Source organism: Numenius arquata, chromosome 12 (assembly GCF_964106895.1).
Source record: "Numenius arquata chromosome 12, bNumArq3.hap1.1, whole genome shotgun sequence".
Taxonomy (NCBI): Eukaryota; Metazoa; Chordata; class Aves; order Charadriiformes; family Scolopacidae; genus Numenius; species Numenius arquata.
Genome location: NC_133587.1, coordinates 29,257,743 through 29,281,404, shown reverse-complemented (window position 1 = coordinate 29,281,404; position 23,662 = coordinate 29,257,743). Strand labels below are relative to the sequence as shown.

General features: G+C 41.3%; 1 protein-coding gene across 4 annotated transcripts in view; it reads right to left on the bottom strand.

Annotated features, from left to right (window-relative positions):
- Window positions 1–16,860, bottom strand: part of ZEB1 (zinc finger E-box binding homeobox 1) — a 126,347-nt gene extending 109,487 nt beyond the window's left edge. For 3 of the 4 annotated variants that reach the window (XM_074157230.1, XM_074157232.1, XM_074157231.1), the window contains exon 1: window positions 16,726–16,783. In XM_074157230.1, the coding sequence (XP_074013331.1) occupies window positions 16,726–16,783 (58 nt within the window). Of the gene's footprint in view, window positions 1–16,725 lie in introns of all 4 variants that reach the window. The other variant, XM_074157229.1, reaches the window with a different exon arrangement.
- Window positions 16,861–23,662: the final 6,802 nt, after the last annotated feature.

Sequence of the window (23,662 nt, the reverse complement as noted above, 5' to 3'; positions counted from 1 at the left end):
GCTTTGTTCTTTCCCTCCAAGCACATTCAGTGAAAAGGTCTAAACACACATCTGATTTGACAAGCATTCAGATTCACAAAGAACGTGGTGAAAGTGAAATCATACTTGGGGCATTCACGGGTCCCTATGTCAAAGGTCATTCAGCAGCGTTTCAGCTGCTGCTTGCTAAGATTTAAAATAAACTAGTTTAAACCTCCATCACCACAGACACCGACATATAGTTTGTGCCAGCCAAGAATGTTTTATAGCATGTTTATCAACATTTATCTCAGAGATAATATAATGTCTGGACAAACATTTAATCCTCACAACTGGCACCATCTCATCTGGAAAAGACTCATAATTTTCCTTTTTAGCCAGATTCTTGATGTCAACTCGCATAACTCATCTGCAGAATACTGAATTATTATTAGAAAGAAGGGCTGAAGAAGCATTCATATGCCTACCCCCTTTAAAAAAAACCTCCACAGATTTTTCTACCTAACTAAGGGTTGATCAGTTGATTCAAGCAGGAAAAAAAAAAAAAGTCCCATTTAAATCACTTAGCTATACCAGAGAACTCAAAAAGCTTTACTAAATAACTTTTCATTGATTTTCTCATTTTATCAAATATTACTCGAGTCTCCCAACTTTCATTAAGGATGTTTAAAGAAGGTGCATTAGAAACTAACTTGAAACAGGAGCAGTCTGGGTAGCTTCAGGGCTATGAAAAGTAGGGGAGCAGCAACTGAAAACCTGCTGAGAAATAACAACAGTGCAGGAAAACAAACGTATTCTTCCAAAGCCTTTGTGAAGCACGCTCTCTCAGCTACTGCCAGCACAGTGGTAAGCCCAGCTGCCGATTCAGCAAGCTGCAAGACTGTCACTCCAAAACAGGTCACAGTTCAGCAAACAAGTTGTTATTTGTTTTTACTGCTGATGAAGAGGTCTACTTGCTAAAAAGCTGTATTTCTGAAGCAATGTTTTTCTAGGAATGACTATACGCCTTCATGTATTACATATAATATAGCATGTTGCCACCAGTAAACATCAGGAGACTTCGTTACTGGAGAAAATCTCAAATTTCACTTTATTACAGGAGGTGGTTTCACATAAGGATGCTGGTTTGCCATAACTGGCATAACAGGTTTCTGTCTCTTTGTTCACAATCCAGACTTCCCCAAAGTTGAGTGATAGGGCATCGACATCTCCTACCACCACCTCTAGCTCCTGTGCCGAGGCATTTTGAGAGCATCTGCCAAAAAGCAGCCTCTGTTCCTTGGGGTTTCCATCAAAGGCACACAATTTGGTAATGAAAGACACAGGGCCCACAACTGGCTGCTTCTCAAGGAAAGAGAAGGAAAGTACAAGACAGCCCATGTTTAGTGGGATTCGTGCCATTAGCGAACAGGAATTACATTACATTGCATTGCATGCGTTGCATTGCATACGTTGCATTACATGCTCTCATCTCACACACTCAGGCATCAATTTAAATAACCTTTGGGCAGAAGACAGCCTTTATCCTTTTGACAAATGGGGGAAAAAAAAAACCTCTCAAAGAAGCACAAAACGTGCTTGTTCTTTTTGGCTAAGGAAATGGGCCCTCTCAAACCTCCAGATGCCCAACAGGACTTCTTCATCCGCACCCTTCCCCCATGAATAACTAAGAATCCAATTTAAATAGAAGATTGACATAATCTCAAAGACTGAATATTTTGTTCCAGAGCTCTCATGCCTAAATGGAAACCTGCATGTAACAGGCTTTCCATGAGTGACCTGCTTGCAGAACTGGAGAAAAACATCAAAAAATAAGGACACACTTCTAAAGGGTTTGGGACAGGAGAGACGACTAAAAAAAACTTTGTTCTTCCTCACGTGATATTATGAGGATGACAACACAGACATAACAGGGCAAGGCAGGCCTCACTTCTCTCCAGATCCCTTCTGTCCCCCAGTGGGAACAAAGCACATTGCTTTCCTAATGACTGTCAGGTCACGTTTGGGATAACAGAAAACCCTCCTATTCCATCATGCTGCATTAAGCCAACAGATTTGTCATATTGGTGCAACTGCTTACTAGTTTTAGAATATTCTGAATTTTCTGGATAGCTGTGATGGCTACCAGATAGTTTAGGAATCTGTGAGGTACAGAGGAGTAAGATTCAATTAAAAAAACCAACCAACCACACGTCAGAGGTATTGATTAGATAGCAGCAGCAGCGTCCAAAGCAGTAATATTAACATGTTTCTGGCTGTGTGGTTTTCCAGAACACCCTTATGAATCAAGAGGAAATCTAAGGGCAAGCACACATGAATGAATCTGATTTTGAACACATAACTTCCTCCAAAACAGAGCTTGACACTCCTTCTTGTCATACACTACAGGCTGATCTGCTGCAAGTCCTTGCAATTTACCCAAATCAAAGAGTTCCTGACTATAACTGACAGCGTCCACTGAAGTACTCTGCAATGATCACACAGACTTTGCAAAATTGCTCCATGAAACTTAAACCACCTGTTATTACAGCAGAGATAATCATAAGCCTTATTTAAGCTCAAAAACATTGATTTGGCTTTTTTTGGTGGGTTTGGGGTTTTAGTAGCAGTTTCTTCCCTTCTCTAAAATAGTCTTGCTTGGAAGAAGAGGAGGGGGAAGAAAGGAGATGAAAATACACTGTAGCTCTGCATATCTTAAAATCTTGAAGTTCTTGGATAGCTGAATGAGATAGCATGACAGAGTTCACTACCTCTTCCAGGAGGGAAAGCAACATCGTAATGATGCCTTTAACTTCCCATAAGACCTACATGATTTTAAGATAAGGAAAAAACATGAGGCTTTTTAACATCTGTCTCTGAAGCATATCTAAGAGACTCTTTCTTCCTATTCACAGAAGAGTAATCCCACAAAACCAGAGTCACCAGGATTCACACAGGGTCTACAACACATAGAAAAGACGGAAATAAACAGTATCTCGGTCAGGTAATAAAACCACATACTCTATTCTTCTACTGCAGAAACACATCTGTTCTACCTATGGAAAACAGCAGACAAATAAAACAGAGGTAAGTACATGGTTCTGGCCTGAACTAGGGAACAGCAGCAAATCACTGTTTTACAAGTTTCCACATATTAGCAGCACTAACTATCTGCCAAAAGAATAATTTTTCTCTATTATCTAAATGCCTTTAAGACAACAAAAACTCTATTTCCTACATTTCCTTCCAGTTAAATGAAGTCAAATTTTCAACTGTTTTACCACTTTGTCTTTGGTATTCTGCAACTTCCCAAATCTGTCCTGAAAACCAGCCATGGCACACCACTGTAGTCAGCAATACCTTTCTCGGTATGATGTATGATTACAAAAATCACGTAAGAGACACGAATAGTTCTAGATTTTTTTATTCATTCATGTGCAACATACTGCTTTCAGTAGTGCCAATTAAGTTAGATGTTGAAAGAACTGTAAAATGTGTAGCTACCTCCTTCCCCAATAAAAGAGTTCACTTTCTTATTTTTACTCAAACGTCTTTGCATTACCTACCAGTGACTACCTTCCTTTCCACCTGTGATTGCTGTGATTTATAGTAGAAAGTCACTAGTTTCTGCAATCACATGGGGCAAGGAAAGAGGAGGAAAAACCCCACAGATCCTCTCTTAACAAACTAGCCTTGAACATATTTTAGTTGTCACCATCTACAGACTAGCCACCATCAGAGATAGTTAACTAAGCTTTTATCGCCAGTTTCCTTCGTAAGCAGCTACGGTCTTCAGCACCACAAAGAGCTCAAATGATCACAGGAACAATTCTGAACTGCAAAACAAAAATGCATGTGAAGTGAATTAATACTGCTGTCAAATGATCTGTGGAGCTCCAGTCTGAAAAATCACTCTCAGTTGTTTCCTTTTTCTTGGGGGTGGAAGGGAGAGAAAGTAGTACGCATTTTGAGGAAGGGTTTCCCTTAAGGAAAATCAATCTGAGAGACTGGGAAAGACTTAAGTGTGTGAAGTGCAGCTAACAGGAGATCTTCAAGGGAAATGGTCCATATGGATTATACATCCAGAGTGGCCACAATGAGACCTGGCAGCAGTTGACAGAATGAGAAAAAAAACACGCAGCTTACTCAAACAGTATTCCCATTTTATTTATTACAAGTTGTAATTTGTACATTTTGTTGCTAATGTACAGATTTCCAGAGTCCACTTAGGTTATATCCACAGTGACATATTGAACAGACTCCAACAAGTGAAACAGACTAGAACAAATAATTTTCAAGAAATCTCGACTGATAAGCATTTTAGGACAAGTTTTCCGTGTTTTAATAATTCCTCCATATTCTATATACCAAACTGTTTATGCTGACTTGCCAGTTAGTTTGGAAGCCCACGTTTATCAGCAGCTGTCTTCATTTCCCGAGCAGATGCAATCCAGGAAGATCCTCCATTTAGCATAAATGAAAAGAACACACTTTTGGTGGGGGAGAGCACTTTTTAGAGCTTGTATGCCATAAAACAAATAAAAGAATCTTTTTGAAAGCTGCAACTCGAAGTTAGGACTGCAAAAGCAGTCGCTATTGCTTATACAGTAAACTGTAGACAATTGAGAGGGTTGGTTGTTTTGGTTTTTTTAAAACACCAGATTCTTACAGTGGGTAAGTATAGCTGTCAAAGCCTTGATAGGAATCCTAGCTATTTTTCCTGCTACTGCTTCTGCACAGACTCGTGCCTCTGCTTGATCCAACTCACTACAGCTTTATATTTTACATCCTCCTCTAACATCTGGATTCCCTCTGTCTGTCAGCCATGTTTCTGGCCCAATTTCCTCCAAATCTGTATTAGCACATCTTCCAAAAGACTTAATAAACCCAACACGCTTCTGCAGGGCAGATTATGTAATCCTGTAACTAATCAAAACATGAGGAAAAAAAAAATTGAAACAAAAGAAAAAATACACCTGCATGGTGAAAATGAAACTGAGCCATCATGCTATTACTCCCTTCCTTCCCCCATAAATATATAGCAAGCAGGAACAGCAAGTAGTAGTACATCATCCATTTAGCTCATCTGTATTTTTCTGCTAGAAGCATCTTCAGCACTACTCTGCAAAGCACCTAGGAATACTTTTGACAGTTGAAAAAAAATTAAGTTTATTTTACACCCATTAACGTGATCATAAACCAAAGGCTACTCTCTCCATCTCCCCAATACAGATATCCTCCATGGCAGGCTTGTCATTTTTTGCTTTATAATGGAGTAATTTTATTGTATGCAAGAAGCCTCGGGCATTTTGTGCAGCCCATTACTCTTTGCTGCCCACATTCAGATGGCTAATCTGCTATCAGCCAGAAGCTTGACAGACAAAAGGAAAAGGCAGGAAAACAGCACACATGGTTGCGCGTGCGCACACACACTTCAGCTATAAAGTGCTTCGACAGTAGACCCAAGAACCAACAAGACACATTTGATTGCAGTCCTACTTAATGCTTCTATGGCTAAAGGAAGACATAACATACAAGTTCTTTAAAGGTAGATAGGGCAGGGAAAACATTTAAAAAAAAAAAAATGAAAAAAAGAAGCTCAAGTAGGATGCCTATTAAGAAACATTAAGGCACAAATCTGGAAGGCTTTACTAAGTAAGTGAGCATCTTGGAACTTGAAAGGTCACAAACATCTTTCTATTCTGAAGACCTTCAAAATGCTTCAAAAATACTGGCAAAAGTTAGAAAGATGAAATACAGGCTAAATATAAGCAGTTGTAAACTATTAGAACAAGAGATTTGGCAAGTTTTCAATTTTTTTGTTTTCTTACCTGCTTAGAAAAGAACACTGAGTTTTTTAGGAAGATGTATATTCTTTCCTGTATCCCAAACTATTGTGATAACATACATATGCAAAACTGCATTTGTTTTTGTGTATCATACTGTAAAACAAGAAGCTTTTAAATTATTTTTTTAAAGAGTTTGGGGTAATTAAATGGAGAAGGTTTGCCACTTCATACCAAATAAAGAAAAGAACTTCAGCAAATATGGGAATAAACTACCTTACTTATTTTGTTTCTGAAGGAAAGCATCGCACCAGACTCAGAGGCAGTACTGGTAAAAATATTTTGAGAGCCAGATCTACAGGCAACAGTTTACATCAAATATCTTGTAAGAATTTTCTGTCAGGATTGTAAACCTCTGTTGTGTGTCCCGATTTTTATTCAACTAAGTCTATTTGTATCCTTTGCAGCTGGAAAGCTAAAATTGTCCCTCTTGTTTGAGATGGCTTAGGTCACAGAAACAGAAAGTCTGCCGCTAGTTTTAGTCCCTCACACGCCAAGGTACAAACCTGGCTCATCAATTTAAGAAGTCCTTCTCCATCATGCAACTACCACATCAGCTATGCAGGCTGATCCCTGAGGGCATGATTAATCACGTGGTGAAATACAGAGAACTGTGGCATGTTATACTGCGTTATGTGTCATTGCAACTATTTCCCTTTTCCTGTGCTGCAACTACCAATTCAATTTCGCTTCTCATTTCTATTTAAGTTATTATTCCACTTCTGTGTGGAGAGAGCCTCCCAGCATTTTGACTGCAATACAGAACTGATTATATCTTACTTCCACTATTTGTTGTAAGATATATTTAGGATTTCAGGAATATAGCATGTCAGTCAATTTAAAATCAGGAAAAAGTACAAGGTAAGTCTTACCATGAAGAGCAGAAGTTGTCAGAATAGTCTTTTCCATAGAATTAGTCTCTGTGGTTTTAGTATCATTACAACACTGTTATGAACAACAGAAGTTTACCTTTTGTTACTGCAGGGAGAATTCAAGATAGCTTAATAGATTAAATTACTGGATGTATAACTATACATATCTATGTCTACAAAACAAATTCTTACTGGAAATGCAAATCCACACTCAGTATCTAGAAAGTATCAAAATAGGTTATTATAACAAGTCGTCCAACAATCTGCTCCTATCTAAAGTTTAAAGTTGGCAAGAACAGCATTTTCTTGTTGCCTTTGAGTCACGGAAGTTCTGAAATCCCCCGTGAGTCTTGTCCTGCAGGATGAGTACTTCTCTCCTTCTGTGGCCATCTGCAGCACCTCCTCAACAGCAGCACCATCCCTGGCGGTACTCTGCAACCTTATCTTTCTCTCCCACATGTACAAGGTAAGAGAGGAAAAAAAATACTGCATTTGCATATGTAGTTATGGTGTAGCTCAGCAGTGAGCAAAAAATTACTGGAAGTTGAAAACAGATATGCCCAATGACCACACCTTAGTTTTTCAAATGAAAATGCTTTGCAAGGAAGGGGAAGGGACAGCAGCAGGGAAGGAAGCCAGTCATTACAGCTCCAAATCTGCTTCAAAGTCCTTATTCAACACCTCATGCTCTTTGCGGGGCCAACTGTACCTAGGTCATTCCTGTGAACAATAACATAAGAATGAACCCAGTAGTATGTGACTGGTTCTATTTGCTTGAATTTACCAGATAGCTGTACCAGGAATACTAGGAAAAAAAGGAAAGGCTCTGGAAAGACACAAACAAAGCAAGACAGAAGAATAAACAGGTTACAGATTCTGAATAGTACCTCCTTTTCCAATCTAGAACTTCACACGACTTACAGTAGATAGCATACAGCAACTTCAGATAAATAATAAAATGGACTAGAATGTGGGAAGAAGGAAGATCTGATGCATACCTGAAAGGACGCAAGACAGAAATTCCTCAAATCATTCAGGAAAACTGTTTAAAAGCAAGTGTATACAGGAAAAAAGGACAACTCATCTTCCTCATGTTTTTGGGCGTTAAGAAAAATTATGTTAGATCGGGGGAAGGAGGAGGTGTTCGGAAACAAACAAAAAACCCGATCTGCTTCTTTAGGTCAAATCTACTAGTTTAGCAAAAAGTAACTTAATCCCTGTAATTAAACTCTGATTTTTCTGTTCTTCAGTTTGCACTTTTTCAGATGGAATAGATTTCCCCAGGCCTTTTTCAATCATGCCGTATTTGTGATGTTTTGTAATTTCATTTTGCTTTCTCCCATACACGCTCCATGGACAGATGTCTCTACAAAATGGAACAGAAGACTGCCCTCAGTGTCTGTCAGTTGTCTGACAGAATTTGAAAAGGGATGTTTGCTGAAATAATGAAAACATTTCACATCACAATAACTGAAGGTGCTCCCTAGCGTCACTGGCCCAAGTAGCATTTGATCTTAACAAGGACAGGCACACTAGTTCATAGGTAAAAATACTCTACCACATCAGACTCTTTTAACCCCTTTATTTCAAGTGTCATCTATGAAAGTCACTCTCAGGATCACAGTGCAAGGCCAGGTTAATAATCCATTTATCTCCATGCTCTTGCCAGCTCCTCCAATGTTCCTAATCTACTGCTTGACTTGTGAGAAGCTAAAAAAACAGAAGAGCTTGTAGAAAGACAAAGGATATCTGCATCAAATCCAAAAACATACTTAAAAGTCATACATAAAAGATAGTTAAGGACGAGTTCTTTTCCTACACTCCAATATCATATGGGGTTATTAGCATTTAAAGAAGTAATTTTACACGTCCTTTCACTCAAGAAGGACTGCTACTTGTACTTACAGATCCTAATTGGATAGGATGGAATGTAATCTCAGCACAGGATAGAATTTCTTTTTTACTTTCTGTCCTCAGTCATAATCGAGCCCCCTAACACATCCGGAAGAATACACTCATCATTAGACATGTTCATTTGTTTTACATAGTTCCCCAAAAATAGACATATTGGAACAAATGGAACACATTGAAGGCAGAGCAACAAGGGAGATGCTACCAAACAGAAAGCAAACATTTGTAAGGGAAGCAACAAAGGATGCCAGTTTTCAGGTTTTAACCTTTGGGTGACAGCAGTTGTTAACGAAACTGCTTTGCAACAACAGGGGTAAAGTCCTCACATCAAGGAGATTGTGACAGCTGGGAATGACAGCTGAAAAGGAGAGAACTGAAACAGGCTGCTTTCAAACAGTACTGACTTCTCAAAGATGAGAAAGCATATTTTTAGTTAACTTCTGTTGCTCTGAAAAAGCATGTTAAAATAAAAGATACAGTTACATTACAATAATGGCATCAGAAACAAGCACAGAGCGAGGCAAAGTAAAAAAGCCTCCTTTCTTTCCTATTTAAGGTTCCTTTAGGGATAAATGTACAAGCCTAAAGAACCCTGGTTAATATGTTCAGCACCAACCAACTGAAACATTTGAATCATTGCCCAGCTGCTCCACATGTAAAGATACAAAATTAACAAGTTTCTTCTTTCTGCTCTACCATCACCTATCCTAACATGTGAACGTAAGCTGCTGGGTACTCACACAGGAATCAGATATACAGGACCAGATATAGGAAAAGAAGACTCAGGACATATATTTTTACTGCCTGAAAGGTCCTTACATACCGTAGTGATGGGGGTAGTATTTCTCAGGACTACTGAAATAGATTTATAAAGCTATGCTGCATTTAACTGTAATCAGTATTTTATCCACCCAACTCTCACTCTTCTTGACTGGGCTTCCCATTTTCCTCAGCTGCCACACAGGAATTCTACTTACCTATGCAAGAAAGGGACAAACAGATCATTTAATAAACAAACTGAGGCTCAGCACAAAAGGAAAACTGAAAATAACGCTAGTCCTTCCTTGAAAGAGAAGGGCAAGCAAAGATTAAAAAGCTACAACTGTGAACAGTTTTTAAAAACATCAAACTTCTGTTACTCTTTCCAATAACTTAAAAATAAGACCTTTGGAATTAGACAGCCAGAAAAGCAAACCAAGACTGTGAGAAATATCCCTGTACTTGACAATTAGCTCAAGAAATTGACTCGATCAGCGTATTGAAGACAATGGCTTATTGAGAGGTTTAAAAAACAGGCTAACATAAAGCAATACAGAAAGCTATGCACACAAAACTCCTTATAGAATCCCCCAACAATTCCAGTACATCAAGGCATCGCCTAGTCAACGGAGATCAAAGCTATTTCCCACTGTGATCTTCTCATGCACCCAACCAGGGACCAGATTCATCGCTCCCTGGAGGGCCACCAAGGTGCATAAGGCATCACACCTTCAGTAAGAAGCAGACTCCTCCCTTCCCTATCCCGTCCTCCCTCCTTCCCACACACTCTCTTTGCCTCACCCATGCACCCTGCCCACCCATACATACATCCCTCTGCTCTCCATGGTGTGCTTAGGTTTCTGGTTGATTTTTTTTTGTTACTGTTATTTCAAACAGCATTTCTTTCAGCAAGAAAGAGTCCCTATCATAACTGCTCTATCGCATCATCTCTTGACTAGAGCTAACCACACATCTTCACTAATGAAGAGACCAGACTGTTCTCCACACCCACCATACCTCTCGCTGCCCAGGCTCCCCAGGCAGGAGCAGCACCCTCCTGCAGCCGTGGCCACTTCCCACATGGCTCCTCCTCAGCAGTGGCAGCCCACTGTGACAAATGGTGGTGGAGGTAAAACCTAGACTTGGCATGTGTTTGCCCCAGTCGACTTCCCAGGCCCAACATTTATTTACGTGCTTCTGGTGAATTTTTGCTTTAAGGAGGACTTAGGCTTTGTAATTTACCTAGAAATCATTTTCGAATATTAGAAATACCAGCCACATGCTAAGACTCTTCTTTAGTCATTACTGTTCCAACAAAATCATTATCTAAACACCCCACACATCGTGGATGGGATGTTGATGTTAACAGTGTAGGTCTTAAGCCAATTCCCTCCGGTTGTGTTCTATGTTTGTCTACCTACAAATCGCTGAACTTAAGACTTAGGAATACAAAAACACCAGAAGACAAAATCCTACTTCTCCAGCACATCATTACATCAACATTGACTATGCAGACAGGAAACATCACCACTGAAGATACTATCTTAATATCATCTAAAAATGACTAAAGATAAAATCGAGTTTTGCATATTGCCACTTGTTTGTTGAAAGTAGAAGTATTCCAAGACAATAAACATGAAAGAGTTTAAATACTTAAACTGAAGGAATAGTAACTGCTACATGATAAATGTGTTCTTTCTCTTTAAGGCTCTAGATCAAGCCAAATGCAAGGGTGGTCCCAAGAATTAAAAATGGATTACGCCTCAGTCTTGCTATGGACTTCCTGTGTGACCTCGGGTGAGTTACTTGAGAATTTAGTTCTCAAAAATAACAGGCCTATTACAGCTGCCAGAATGAAGCACCCAAAGTTTCTGAGACCACAGATGTAAGCCAGGTCCTGCTTGCTTACCCATAATGGACGAGAAGATCCTACCTGGTGAACTTTTTTGAAAAATGTACAGAAGTATGACCAGAACTTCAGAAATACTGATAATAAAGCACCTGAAAGTTCATCTGGAACTGTTCTTTAAAAATTGGTATGAAAGCCTACATAAAACCAGAATTATTTCCGTTTTTCAAGCTCTTGTTTTGTGTATTTGTGTGAAACATATCACAAGTAGAATCTTTATCATCTCCAGAGATGCAGTATGTGCTGTTAAATATTGGATTTACAGTCAACAAAGCACACCATATTCTAATCAGCTTGCAATATCAATTAGTTAGAATTTTTGAAATGACTACAAACAGCTAATGAGTTGAAAGCAATGAGCTTATATTTTAGGTAAATAATAATGACTGGATTTAGAAGTAGGGATTCTTATGAGCCATTTGGCTAGATACTGTAGTTCCAACAGTTTCCCTGCAACAGAGTGCAGTTGCTCAAAAATCAGTGAAAAAACAAACAAGCAAAAAACCCACAACCCAGGCTTCACAGAAGTTGGTTTTACTTCTTTAACATAGTAATAGAGTCCCATGCACAATAAAAATGTCTGCCATCCCTCACTGGTATTGTAAACCCTATTAAAACAGGTGTTTCCACATGAAAAACATTGCACTGATATTTTTTACTTTAGTTTACTCCAGCCTCTCCCCCCACTGTAAAACTTCTATAAGAAGTGACAGGTTAATACCCACACCCCAGTCCCAGTGGAGAAGGCGGCAGAGGATGGCTGTGGAGCCCCTTCCCCCTGCACCGCCGACCGAGGAGCTCACTTGCTGAGCGCAAGGGCCTAACGGAAGTCTGCAACGCTGCTATTAACAGGACCTGTAATAAATCCCAAAGTTGACAGAAAGACCCAATGGTGAGGGATATCTGGTATAACAGAAAACGTTTAACAGAAAATTTGGGCTGAGTTCACAAAAGTCAAATCCTCAGACTTTTAACTAAAAAAATTTAAACTGAGTGACTTCTATGACAGGGAAGCCCACCTCAGAGAAAGAGTCTCATCTACTCGCTACTTTTCATCAACTGTTTCAGCAGCCAGTTTACCAGATTCCCGCAGGCAAGGAAAACTGTTTCAGGCTCATCATCTTAGAAAACTCTACCTCAGATAGCTAATTACTTTAACACACCCTATTTTACAACTGTTAAAATAACAAGCACTGATTACTGAGAAAAAAAATGAAGGGATAGGGATAATGACATTTTAAAATGTATTCCCATAATATTTCAGTAGTTAACATGAAAACAGAAGTATTACTTCTTTACATAAGAGAAGATTTCCCTGGACTCAAACAGTTAATTTAGTTGTCCATGTTCACTGTGCCTGGAATCTAAACTTGGGAAACATTCCTCAATTCCCAAATTGCAAATTTAAATTAATGCTGGAGTGAAAACATGATACCTAGTGAAAAAGAAAGGGAGGGGAGCAAGAGAAGAAAGGCACAACAAGGAATGTTGTATCCCCAGCGTCACTAACACCTGACATCCTGCCAGTAGTTCACACCTTGGAGATAACAGAAATACGCCATGCTTTTGCCGTATTGAAAGGCACTTCTGATCTTCTTGCAGCCCTTAGCTTTGTAACAAAACTTTATATGAAATGATTATCTAATACAAAGAGAGGAAATCCAACTGTAAAGCAACTGAAACAGCACCCTAACAAGTGAATCTATATAACCTTTTACTCACTGTTACTAGGGGCTAAAAACAAACAAACAAACAAACAGGCTGTCTCATATATACCCAATAGCATGCAGAATTTACTCAGTTTCATACATTCTTCTTTTTACCCTTAAATATGCATACGAAGAACAGAAGGCATACTTAAGTTATTTTCAGAACATCAATATAAAAGGCTGGTATCTTTTTAACCCTCAAGTAAGGGAAGTTTTAAATATCTTGCTCATTTTACTTGTCTCACAGCATTGCTGAAGAACAAGATGTGTTACTTTTAGTTTTGCTAATTAATAAGAATTAAGACAATCCTGTAATATATATGAGAGATGCTAAGAAAGCAACTAAGCCTGATCCCACAAGCCAACTCAGAATAAGAAAGCCTTTGCTGATACTGAATCTATTTAAAGTCCACACAGGATTCGCATAGTATGGCAATGCAGATGACTGGCAAAATCACATCCCTCTTTTCTGCTTCCTACTTCTCTATCAAAAGAGGGGGAGAAAGGGAAAAGAGAGATAGAAAGAGAGACTCCACCAAGTGCTACATTCCTGCTTTATCGGAACAGTGCTATTGTCCCAACACTTTGCTAACTCTTTTGCCGTAGCTGATGTTTTTGTGTACTGGACAGAAGTAAGGACAATGACACTGGACAGTTTTCTTCAGGTATGAAGTCACAGATTTTCTTGTAAGTGGAGGCTTTAATGGCAGCACCAATCAGCTCTTTTGCTGATCTCCTGTAGGGACCAATAAACAAAGTAGAAAAGGAACCAGCTCTAGAGTTAAGAAGATAAGACTGTCTTTCCAGCTACAGTTAATGCATCAGAATAGCAGCTGTAAGTTCTGGCTCCCAAACGGGGGGGAGGGGGAAACGAGTTTACAGTACAAGAATAGCTATGTTAAAGTTTATCAACAAATAAACAGAAGGAAGTTTACAGTATAGTAACTAAATGCCATAACCCAGTATTATTAAGTGGCATACTGGATGCCAAGTGCAATAGAATCATAGAATCATTTTGGCTGGAAGAGACCTTTAAGATCACCAAGTCCAATCTCTCCCTAATAAACTCATATTCGGTGGGAAAGGGGAGAAAAAAGGCAACCAGAAGAGCATAAAATTGGTTTAGTGTACACTATGAACAAGCCAGCTGCTGAAGCATCTCCTGTATGATGATGTCTCGTTAACAGATGATACTCGTCTGCAAGAGCAAGGTGCATTTAGAGATTTAGAAAAAAAAGTCTCATACTATTTATTGTAAAGGTTAAAGGGTTAACATTTTTCTGGCCATGTTCTTTAGTAAACATTTGCAAGTCAAACATACACCCACTGCTGAGAAATCTCTATTATCCAGAATCTATTATCTAACCATTCCTGATGCTTCAAGGCACAATGACTTAAGTTGGTTTTAATTCCTCAAAAAAGGAATCAAAACCAGCCTAAAACAAGACATACTACAATTCTACCTTGCAGAACTAGTTAATAGAGACTCAGAGGCTTTTTGTAATAAAATGAGTGCAGCGATAAGGTCCAAAAGTGATGAAGATGAAAGATACCTGGAATGATACCAAGTCTTATACACCTTTTGTTTTCTGCGAGTGATACACGCTGCAGACAAAACGTTTTGTGCTAAACAGCCTCAAATCTGGTTTTCTAATATTAAGCACAAAGGAAAAACACTGACAGCAAGCTTGGTAAATAAATCCCTCCCTTGAGAACGAAAGCAGCAGACAGGAGGGGGCTGACATGCATGCAGGAGAAAACTAAACACCATCTTTTTTTTTTTCTACCTGCACAAGTTGCCATTTGCTGCAGCGATCAAGAATCTCTTTTCCCCGTTGATTTCAAAAGCTAGGCTTAAAGAAAATTTCTCTCTCCAGTCATCTGTTGATATGCCCTAAGAGTATGATATTCACATCACCGGATCTTTAAGAGAAAAATCCATTTTCTTTCCTGTTCAGGTAAACATGTTTACAGCTCCTGCACAGACGCTGGGTGGTTCAGGCTCACATGTCACACACATGTCGTCAGCAACAAGAAAAGCCCCTTTCTCTGATCATCAACATTTTTAATAAGGTAAAGAGAAAAGCACTTTCCAAACTTACCTTTAGCACAGCCAAATCACGAGCTAAATATAAATATTTACACTAGTACAAGGAATTAATAACGTGAGCATGCAAACAAAAATACTTGCTAGAAAACGCACACAGCAAAAATAAGAAAACCCTCCTAAGTTCAAAGCAATCAAATCAACTCGTTAGCCCCTGGAAAGGCCGTTATTTATCACCACGTTACGCCGGCAACAGCCAGGATTAGAGAGGAGAAGCACCGATCGTGACTCTGATCTATTTCGGAGAGAGCGTTCACTGCGTATGAAAACATCTCGGATCACGGGCGAAAGCCTTCCTATCTGTGACCCTGCACAGGAAATGCCACATAAAACCTAAAATTGCCAAGGAAGGTTACAAAATCTCCTGCTTTACATCCTACTGCGAAGAGTCGCTACGAGGACCGAACTACTTCTCCATTTTCCAGAAAACAAGTAGCGAGTGGGTGTTACGAGCGTTTATTCCCCCCGCCGTGTACCTTCCGAATGCATCTTAAAGTAACACACGTACCAAAGGGGGAGAGAAAAAAAAAAAAAAAAAACAACCAACCACCACACAACCCAACCCCACAGCTGCCCTTAAGTCTGAAATGTAAATGTAATTCCTTATATAGACTGCAGCAGTTGGTCACACACGCACGGAGAGCGGAGCGGGGGCCCCCGGCCAAACCGTTACCACCCATTATTATACAAACAGGTACCTCCAAAGCCAGAGGGAAGGGAAGAAACTTCGCCGCCCGGCAGCAGCCCTCCCTCCCTCCCTTCCCCACCGGGACCCGGGGCGGGGAGGCGGCGCGGCCGCGGGGCGCCGCCGGGGACCAACTCTCGGCGGGGAAGAGGAGGAGGCGGCGAAAAGCGGCGAGCGAGCGAGCAGCGGGGGCGCCGGTCCCCCCCCCCCCCCGCCGGCCCGGGGCGGCCGCGCCGCGCTGCCCCCGCTGCGGCGACGGTGCCACCCCCGCCGCCGGCAGCCGGCTGTGCTCCCCCCTCTTCCGTCCCCCCCCTCCCGGTGACGGCTGCTGTCCCCAACTGCCGCCCCCCGAAAGGCGAACGCCAGCCCGCCCCGCGGCGTCGGCCGGGGGCGAGGAGCCGGCCCGCTACCGGGCGAGCGAGAGGAACTCCGGCGGGCAGGCGGCGGGGGGGATCCCGCCCGCGGGGCCGGGGGGGGCGCGGGGGGGAGGGAAGCGGGCGGGGAGGCCCCGCTCCGCCGGGGCGCGCAGGTAACAAGTTTCGGAGTTGGGGCTGCCGAAGCTGGCCGGGCGGCGGAGCCTCCCCCGTCGCTCCCCGCGGGGCTCGGCGTCCCCCGCCCGGGGCTGGAGGGCGGCGGCGCGGCCGGGGGGGGCCCCCCGATCCCGCTCCCCGGCGGGGCGGTCGCGGAGCGTGTGGGGGAAGGCAGCGTGTAACGGTCCCGGACAGGCGGCGGAGTGCGGCGGCACCGCTAGGCGGAGGAGGGAGGCGGGCGGCGAGGCGAGGGAGGCACCAGGTAGCGGATATAACGGTGCGGAGGGAGCCGGGCTCCCGGCGAGGAGCGGCGGGGGAATTACTTTCGCGCCCGCCCCAACCTCCCCCCTCCGCGCTCGGGACGGCTCTGCCCGGCCCCCGCCCCGGCCCCGACCGTCGCCCCGGCGCGGCCCGGCCGCTGCCCCGCGGGCTGACTGACCGTTATTGCGCCTCGGGTTCGCCTGCTTCCTGCGCTTACACCTGGGGCCATCCGCCATGATCCTCTCGCTTGTGTCTAAATGCTCCAGTCACCTCCTCCCCCGCCCTCCCCCCTCCCTCCCCTCCCCTCCCCCCCGGACCTGGTTTACGACACTGGGTGGTTTTACTTTTACATCACCTTCCTACACCTAGTGCTCGGCCGGAACCTTGTTGCCAGGGGAGACGGGCGCTTTACGGCAGGACGTTTGAACGGCGGCGGGGGAAAAGTTGCGGCCGCAGGTATCGGGAGCGGCGGCCGCGGCCGGGGGGGTCTTGGCGGCGCGGCCGCGGCGCCGCCCGGGGACCCCCGATCCTACGGGGGGGTCCCCCGTCCCTCCGCCGGCGGCAGCAGGGGGGGATCCCCGTGGGGCGGGGCGGGGCGGGCCGAGGGGGCGGGAGCCCGGGAGGGGAGGCGGTGGTCGCCGGCCGGCGGGGCGGTGAAGGGGGATCCCCGGCGTCGGCGCGGCCCGCGGGGGAGTTCCGCCCGCCCCGCATCGCCGCGCTGAGGGACCGGCCCGCCGCCAGCCTCCCCGCCCCGCTGCCAGGTGCCTCCCGCCCCTCTGTCCTGCGGCCTGCTCGGCGCGAGGCCCCAGGTACGGCGGGGGCGGGCGGGCCCGGCGGGGCGAGCCTGTGGCGGCCCCGCTTCCCCTCGCCCCCGCTGCCAGGCACCTGCCTTAGGGCAGCGGTGAGCTCTGTCCCCCCGCCCCTGCATCCTGGACCCCCGCGGGCTGCCTTACCGTCAGCCGGCCGGGGGAGGGAGGGCAGCGCCGCCGCGCTGGGGCGGGGGCGGGTTCACGTCGTGACGGTCATCTTGCCTTACAGGTCTGGTGGAGACACAAACAGCTGGACGAGAGCGATGCTCTGCCCACCGTGTGTGAAGTCTGTCGCTCTTGGGCTTTCCTTAATCAGGCTTCCCGCTTTTACGAAGAGGAGAAGAGGTAGAAAATTCTATGCCCTAAAAATAAAAAGGGAAGGGAGCCATTTTTTTCACGGATAATTAATAAGTAGCCTCATTTGGGCTTAATAAACATATTCAATGTATTAAAAATGAAAGCATTACCATCAAACACTCGTATTATTTATTTACTCTTGCTTTCCAATTCAGGCAATAAAATAATTTAATAAGTTTCCATTTGTTTCTAGGCTCTCTTATTTCCTTTTTTTTGTTTGGTTTTTTTTTTTTTTCCTTATCCTGAGATGATTCTGTAGAATTTATAGTTCTGTTCTACTGGGGAATTCTTTTATCCAAACAAATTAAATTTCAGTTAACGGGATACTTTTATTAAGTAATTGATACACTACTAAATTTGAGGCCTTTAGCTATTCTACATTGTCTCCACATGCTATATGTTCACATGCTGTAACATATCACCTCATCTTATGGAAGCAGCATAGCACGTCTCTAGAAAATGAGCTATTGAACACTGCAGTTTGCAAAAGTACCTTGTATCTGAAGCTTCCCCAGAAGTCAGTACAATCAGAAATGCTTAGAAAAGCAGTATAGGGCTAAAAAGCATGCAGAATTTGGTAAAGACTCTCAGAAAGGTACATGAGTTGTGGATTTGGGTACTCGCACGAGAACAGTTGTTGCCCTTCTTTACAGATACAAACCATTTGGCTAATATCTCACAAAAAATGGTAAATTTAGGTGTAGTGTTTTTACATATGTATCTTCAGCCACTGTGAATTGGCTGCTGACTCAACAATTTAATGGGCATCTACCTAAAAAGAAGGGTAATGAATCAAACAGTACAAAGTGTTTGATGGGCTAATAGAAGTAATTTAAAAGCATTAGATTTGGCGTTAGCTGGGAGTACTGAACCCCAAATACAAAGGTAGCTATGAACCGCAACATGAAACCAACTACAAGATAAAAATTAAACTTGTCAGCAAAATTTTGAGTGAGTGAATTGCAAAGTTTAAGGCAGAACCTCGTTTTTGTCCTGCTTTAATAGTTCAACATCCTTGCTTGTCAAGTTTTTCTACAGAAGATACCTGTGGCTGTGAAGCTGCTTGCACACGGGGGCTTAAGGTGTTTTGGAATTCTCGGATGTTTTTATCATTCTGTGGATTAATTTAACCAGAATATTGTGTACAGATTTTCATGCTAAGTTTTCAGTTCCTTAAAATTTGTCGTGTTTAGTTGCAAAAATAAAAACAATAAGGTATCTGTTAATGTATTTGTAGATTTGTAACAATATTCCACTGCGTGCCCACACAAAATTCCAGGCCTCTCTAAGCAACATTCAGGTAGCTTGTTTTCATCGAGTTTTGTCACTTTTAATCTCTGGATAAGAATTCTTGTCTCTTCATTTTGAGCAATTTATGTTTCCTAACAAAATGAGGAGAGAAACAGTCTCCTGGTGTTTGTTACTGCTTTTTTTTTTCAAATAGCCTCAGTGTCTGTTTGATCATTGGTCTCCTGAGATTTCCAAGCAGCCAGGAGAAACCGGTGACAGCTCTTGCTGCCCATTAGTTTCTGAAGAGCAGAACTGAAACTGGCAGGAGCATTGCTAGCTCTATACTGCTATCGTTTCGATAAATGAGAAGAGAAAACCAAAGCAATCTTTGTATATGTTGCCTTTGATACCAAGGAGGTCTAGAAACTAAAAAAGCAGAGGACAGTATTTTGCATCAAGTTATTGATTATCCCAATCACTTTACATTGTGAAAAGCATCTCATTCACAACTTGCAAAGATATGTGGATGGGTTGGTTTTTTGGGTTTTGTTTTTTAAACTTTGATATTTTTGGTCCAAGCAGCTGGGCACTTCACACCTTTGTATACAAAGTTCCCATTATTTACTGTGGTAAAAAGCATCACAATTAAGGATGCAGCCACTGTTAAAGTGTTTTGACCTAATACATTCTTCTAATCCTGGATGCAAACCCATTAGTTAGAATTCCTGCTGTCTTTGTAGTGTTCTGCAATATATGAGCACATTGTATATGTAATTTAAACTGGTTTGTGCTGCAAGAATGAAAAATCTCGGTTTTCTTTATGGTGCATAGCTTTCAATCTGACTTTTCAGTCAAGGATGCAGGAATTAATTAATGTACTAATTTGCAAAATCTTGGCAAAGCAGTATATTTTCTGTATCCTCCTAAGTGTGGCAGGCTTGAGAATATGTTTCTTTAAAGAAGGAATTCTAAGACAGTGGTCATCCATAACAATTAGTTTGTCTCTAGTGACGCAATTTGTGTGGGAATTTAGGCAACCTAAATAGGCATAATGTAGTTGAAATGTCAGATTGCATAGCTGCTGTACTTCACCTTTTTTGAAATTTATTTCCATTGTTTGAAGATAGGAATTAAAATACTTCAGTAGTCACACTGGAGTACGGATGTTCGAAAACCAGCTAATGATTATTACAGACAGTTTTTGCTGTTTTAAAAATAGTCATGTATGTTGTATTATGGTTTATGATCATAAAACCATAAATCATGTTACGGTTTATGAGTATGTGTTATTAAATAAAAGCATTCAGTCCTCTGTTTGTGTGCTTACTCCTTATTCATGTTTATGAAATGAAGTTTCACGTCCTATCTTGAGTATTCTGGATTTAATGGTGTTCATTTAGTTGAATGAATTTAGAATTACAGTGGAAAATGACACAGTGAATTGTTTCTTGTTTCCTTTCTGGTTTGTGGAGAGTCTTTTTTTTCTGATTTCCATTAATGAAACTTTATTTTCACTTCCATGTATTTTCTTGGAATGTCAGTTCCTAAAATTTACTTTTCAATTGATGGTTTCTTTTTTGTAAATATGCTTTTGCTCCTCTATAGAAATTGTAGTTGAAAGATTTACTAGGAGAACAATGACCCAGAAATACACAGCTTGGGTGCAGCTAGCTGAGGAACTAATCTTGAATAAAATGTGGATTTTAGAGATATAAACATACGGTTTTAGTGCCCTTCCAGATGGTCTTTCAATTTCTATTTTTGCTTCCAAGTGAATCTAATAAGCTTTGAAGGTGTACCCTGGGATGTTGTACAGTCTCAAAAAATGGTAAAGCTGCTTGAAATTTGCACATTCACTTAGAGCGGAGTTTGTAAATATTTATCAAGAGAAATTACACTTTTTCACTTTCCTCAGCTTATTTTTTTTTTGTTTCTGTACTTTACCATGAATTTATTTGTTCATGTAAAGCTTGAAGCTATGATTCCTAATAAACTGTCGTGTCTTGCATGACTTGAGATGACAAAGAGATTTAAGTATAAGGATGTAAACTGCCATAAAGCATAAATGTGTACATAGCTATATATAGGTATAATGACTTGCATACGTGCAATTAACTTTTCAAAAATCTTCCTTGTTAAGAAAAAGTGTTGTGAAGATCACAAAGGCCTTCAAAACCATTTTGTTTCTCTTGCTCTCCTTTTGCCCTACTTGTTGCATATTGTTTTTCCCTTGAAAGCAATTAACCTGTGCTGATACCTCTGTCAGGTTGCTATGCTGTGTAAAATAAATGTACGAAAACATAACCAGGACCTACAGTTCCATTCTTATGCTAATTTTAACTTTAGATGTGTTCTCTGTTTCAGAGCCTTCACACAAGGAAAAAATTATTTTAGAAAAGGAAAAAATTTGAAAAGGTCATTCCACATTCTTCATGCAAAAGGCAAGTCTTGCCTGTTCAAAATAGAATTGGAATGCGAATTTGGGTACAAGTTGGATTGTGAACAGTTACGATTTTTTTGTTTGTTTTCACAGTACCTGGAACTTGAGTTGAGAATGTCTACTTCAATGCTTTATTTTCTACTACTAGATGCAGTAGCAAAATACTGTATCAAAATATTATTTTTTGTTTTAAATTACATCTGAACTTGTGACTGATCAAATTACAGTTGTAGTGCAGTTAGATTTCCCGGTTTTATTGGTAGCACATTTTCCATTCATCTTTGTTTATGATGACTCTGCACAAGTGTCCTTATCCATTATATTATCTAATTAAACACTAATGTATTGTGAATATTTTCCCATATGGTTCATGTTTGTTTCCTTCTGTAACTTACACTCTGCTTCTGATTTAGTTCTACTCCCCAGCCCTCTTGCTGTTTGCTGTCTCACAGTTTTGTGCAATTGCTCATTTGGCTCTCGTTTGGAGTTCTCTTTGTTATGATATCTGCACAGCTGGCTCACTCAGCTCTTTAAATCCCAACTTAAAATTGATTTCTTAATGATTTCATTGCATATTTTTCTCATTTATACTTGGGGGTTTTAATTGCTGGAACACAGTCTAATGTCAGATGCTATTCATTTGTTATCTCTCATTTGTCTTTTTTTTTTTTTTTCTTCACTGCAAAGTGCATAATGCTTCTGCAGGAAATGTTTGTTCATACATAAAGGAAAGCTGTTGTTTTGGAGCTGGTGTAGTTTTGGAGCTTGCAATGAGTATTCCGAATATGTAGAATTAACATAAAGAAAACCAGAGAAAAAGAATGAGAGTCTACCAAGACAAAGAAATGAATGCAAAAGTCTAAATTTGCTTAAGAGACCTCAACAAATCATCAGCCAATGCCATAAGGAGAAAAACAGGTACTGTAATGATTATTTTCTGAGATGTGAACGGAAGCTTTGGTGTACTAGGCATAGTAGGTCTGATTCTCCTATTTGGCAAGGCAAGCGTCTGTCTGGTAGATACAAACATATGGTTTTAAAATGGACAATAGTATGTTTGGAACTCAGATGCAGAGACCAAGTTTGTTGGCACTATAGAGCTGTGTAAAATCTAATGTAATTATATCTTGAGTTTAGTTTACTGGAGCAAAGCAGTTCAGTGCAAGAATGATCATGTGTTGATAAAGAATTGGAAAGGGATTATGATTCTCATGTGAGGCTATGCATATCAGGAATTTTTGGTTGCAAGATCAAACAAGGAAAGCCTAGTTTGGATCCATCCAAACAATAAATGTTTCTTTTTTCCCTTGTGGAAATAAAAGCCTAAGAAGGCTTTATATGGGATCAAATAGAAAATGTCTTTTTTTTTTTTCACTCAAGTATTAAAAGCTTGCATTAGAGCAATTGTTACAAGCAGAGCAGGTGCTCCAGGGGTTCCCATGGACCAAATTATTTGAAAATTCCCTTTATTAGATTCCCTCTTCTTACTGGGGAGGTTTGAACAGAGATGTGTATGGTGGCTTTAGATATTCTGAAGAACTCTCATTTTCTCTTATTGATGCTGACTGTGTAAGTACTGGAAGCAGGGCAAAAGCTCCTGTGTCATCTTTAGAGAAGTACTTTGAAATATTCTTTACTCCTCTCACCACTTAGATAAATGTTCTGGCTGTTAAATTATAGTCTTTAGTTCAATTACTATTTTAAGTATTTTATAGAAACAGAAACCATTCATCAGTACAGATAAAGACCATCCAAGTTGTTGTTGTCTTTAGGAAGGTGAATTGGCATCATTGGTGAATGATGATGGTTCAGATTTCTTTGAGGAGAGGAGAGAATCGAACCTTGGCTTTTAATATCCTGGAGGAACTCAGTGACTACTGGGATTTCATATTAAAGACGGATTACACCCAACATTTCATGCACACAGGGCATGTTGTAGGTGGGCCAAATCAGTTTCTGCAGAGCAGCAAGGTAGAGAAAAGCCGAGCTTGAAGAGCTGCAGGTTGTTAGGTAGAGTGAAGAGCTTGGCAACTGTAGGGATGACCAGAAGCAGATCTTCACATGCATGGAGAATTTAACTCAAAAATCCTGAATAACTAGGATTAGCTAGAAGCTGAAAGCAGTAACAGAGAGCTTTGTTCATATTTAGATGCCTGCAGGATCTGTTTTGCAAATACAAAAGCTACCTGGAGTAATAAAAATAAAATTTGATGTGTTTTAGGTAATTTTATTCCTATTTAAAAGATTCATTACCTATTTCAGTAGCTGTTGGTAGGCAT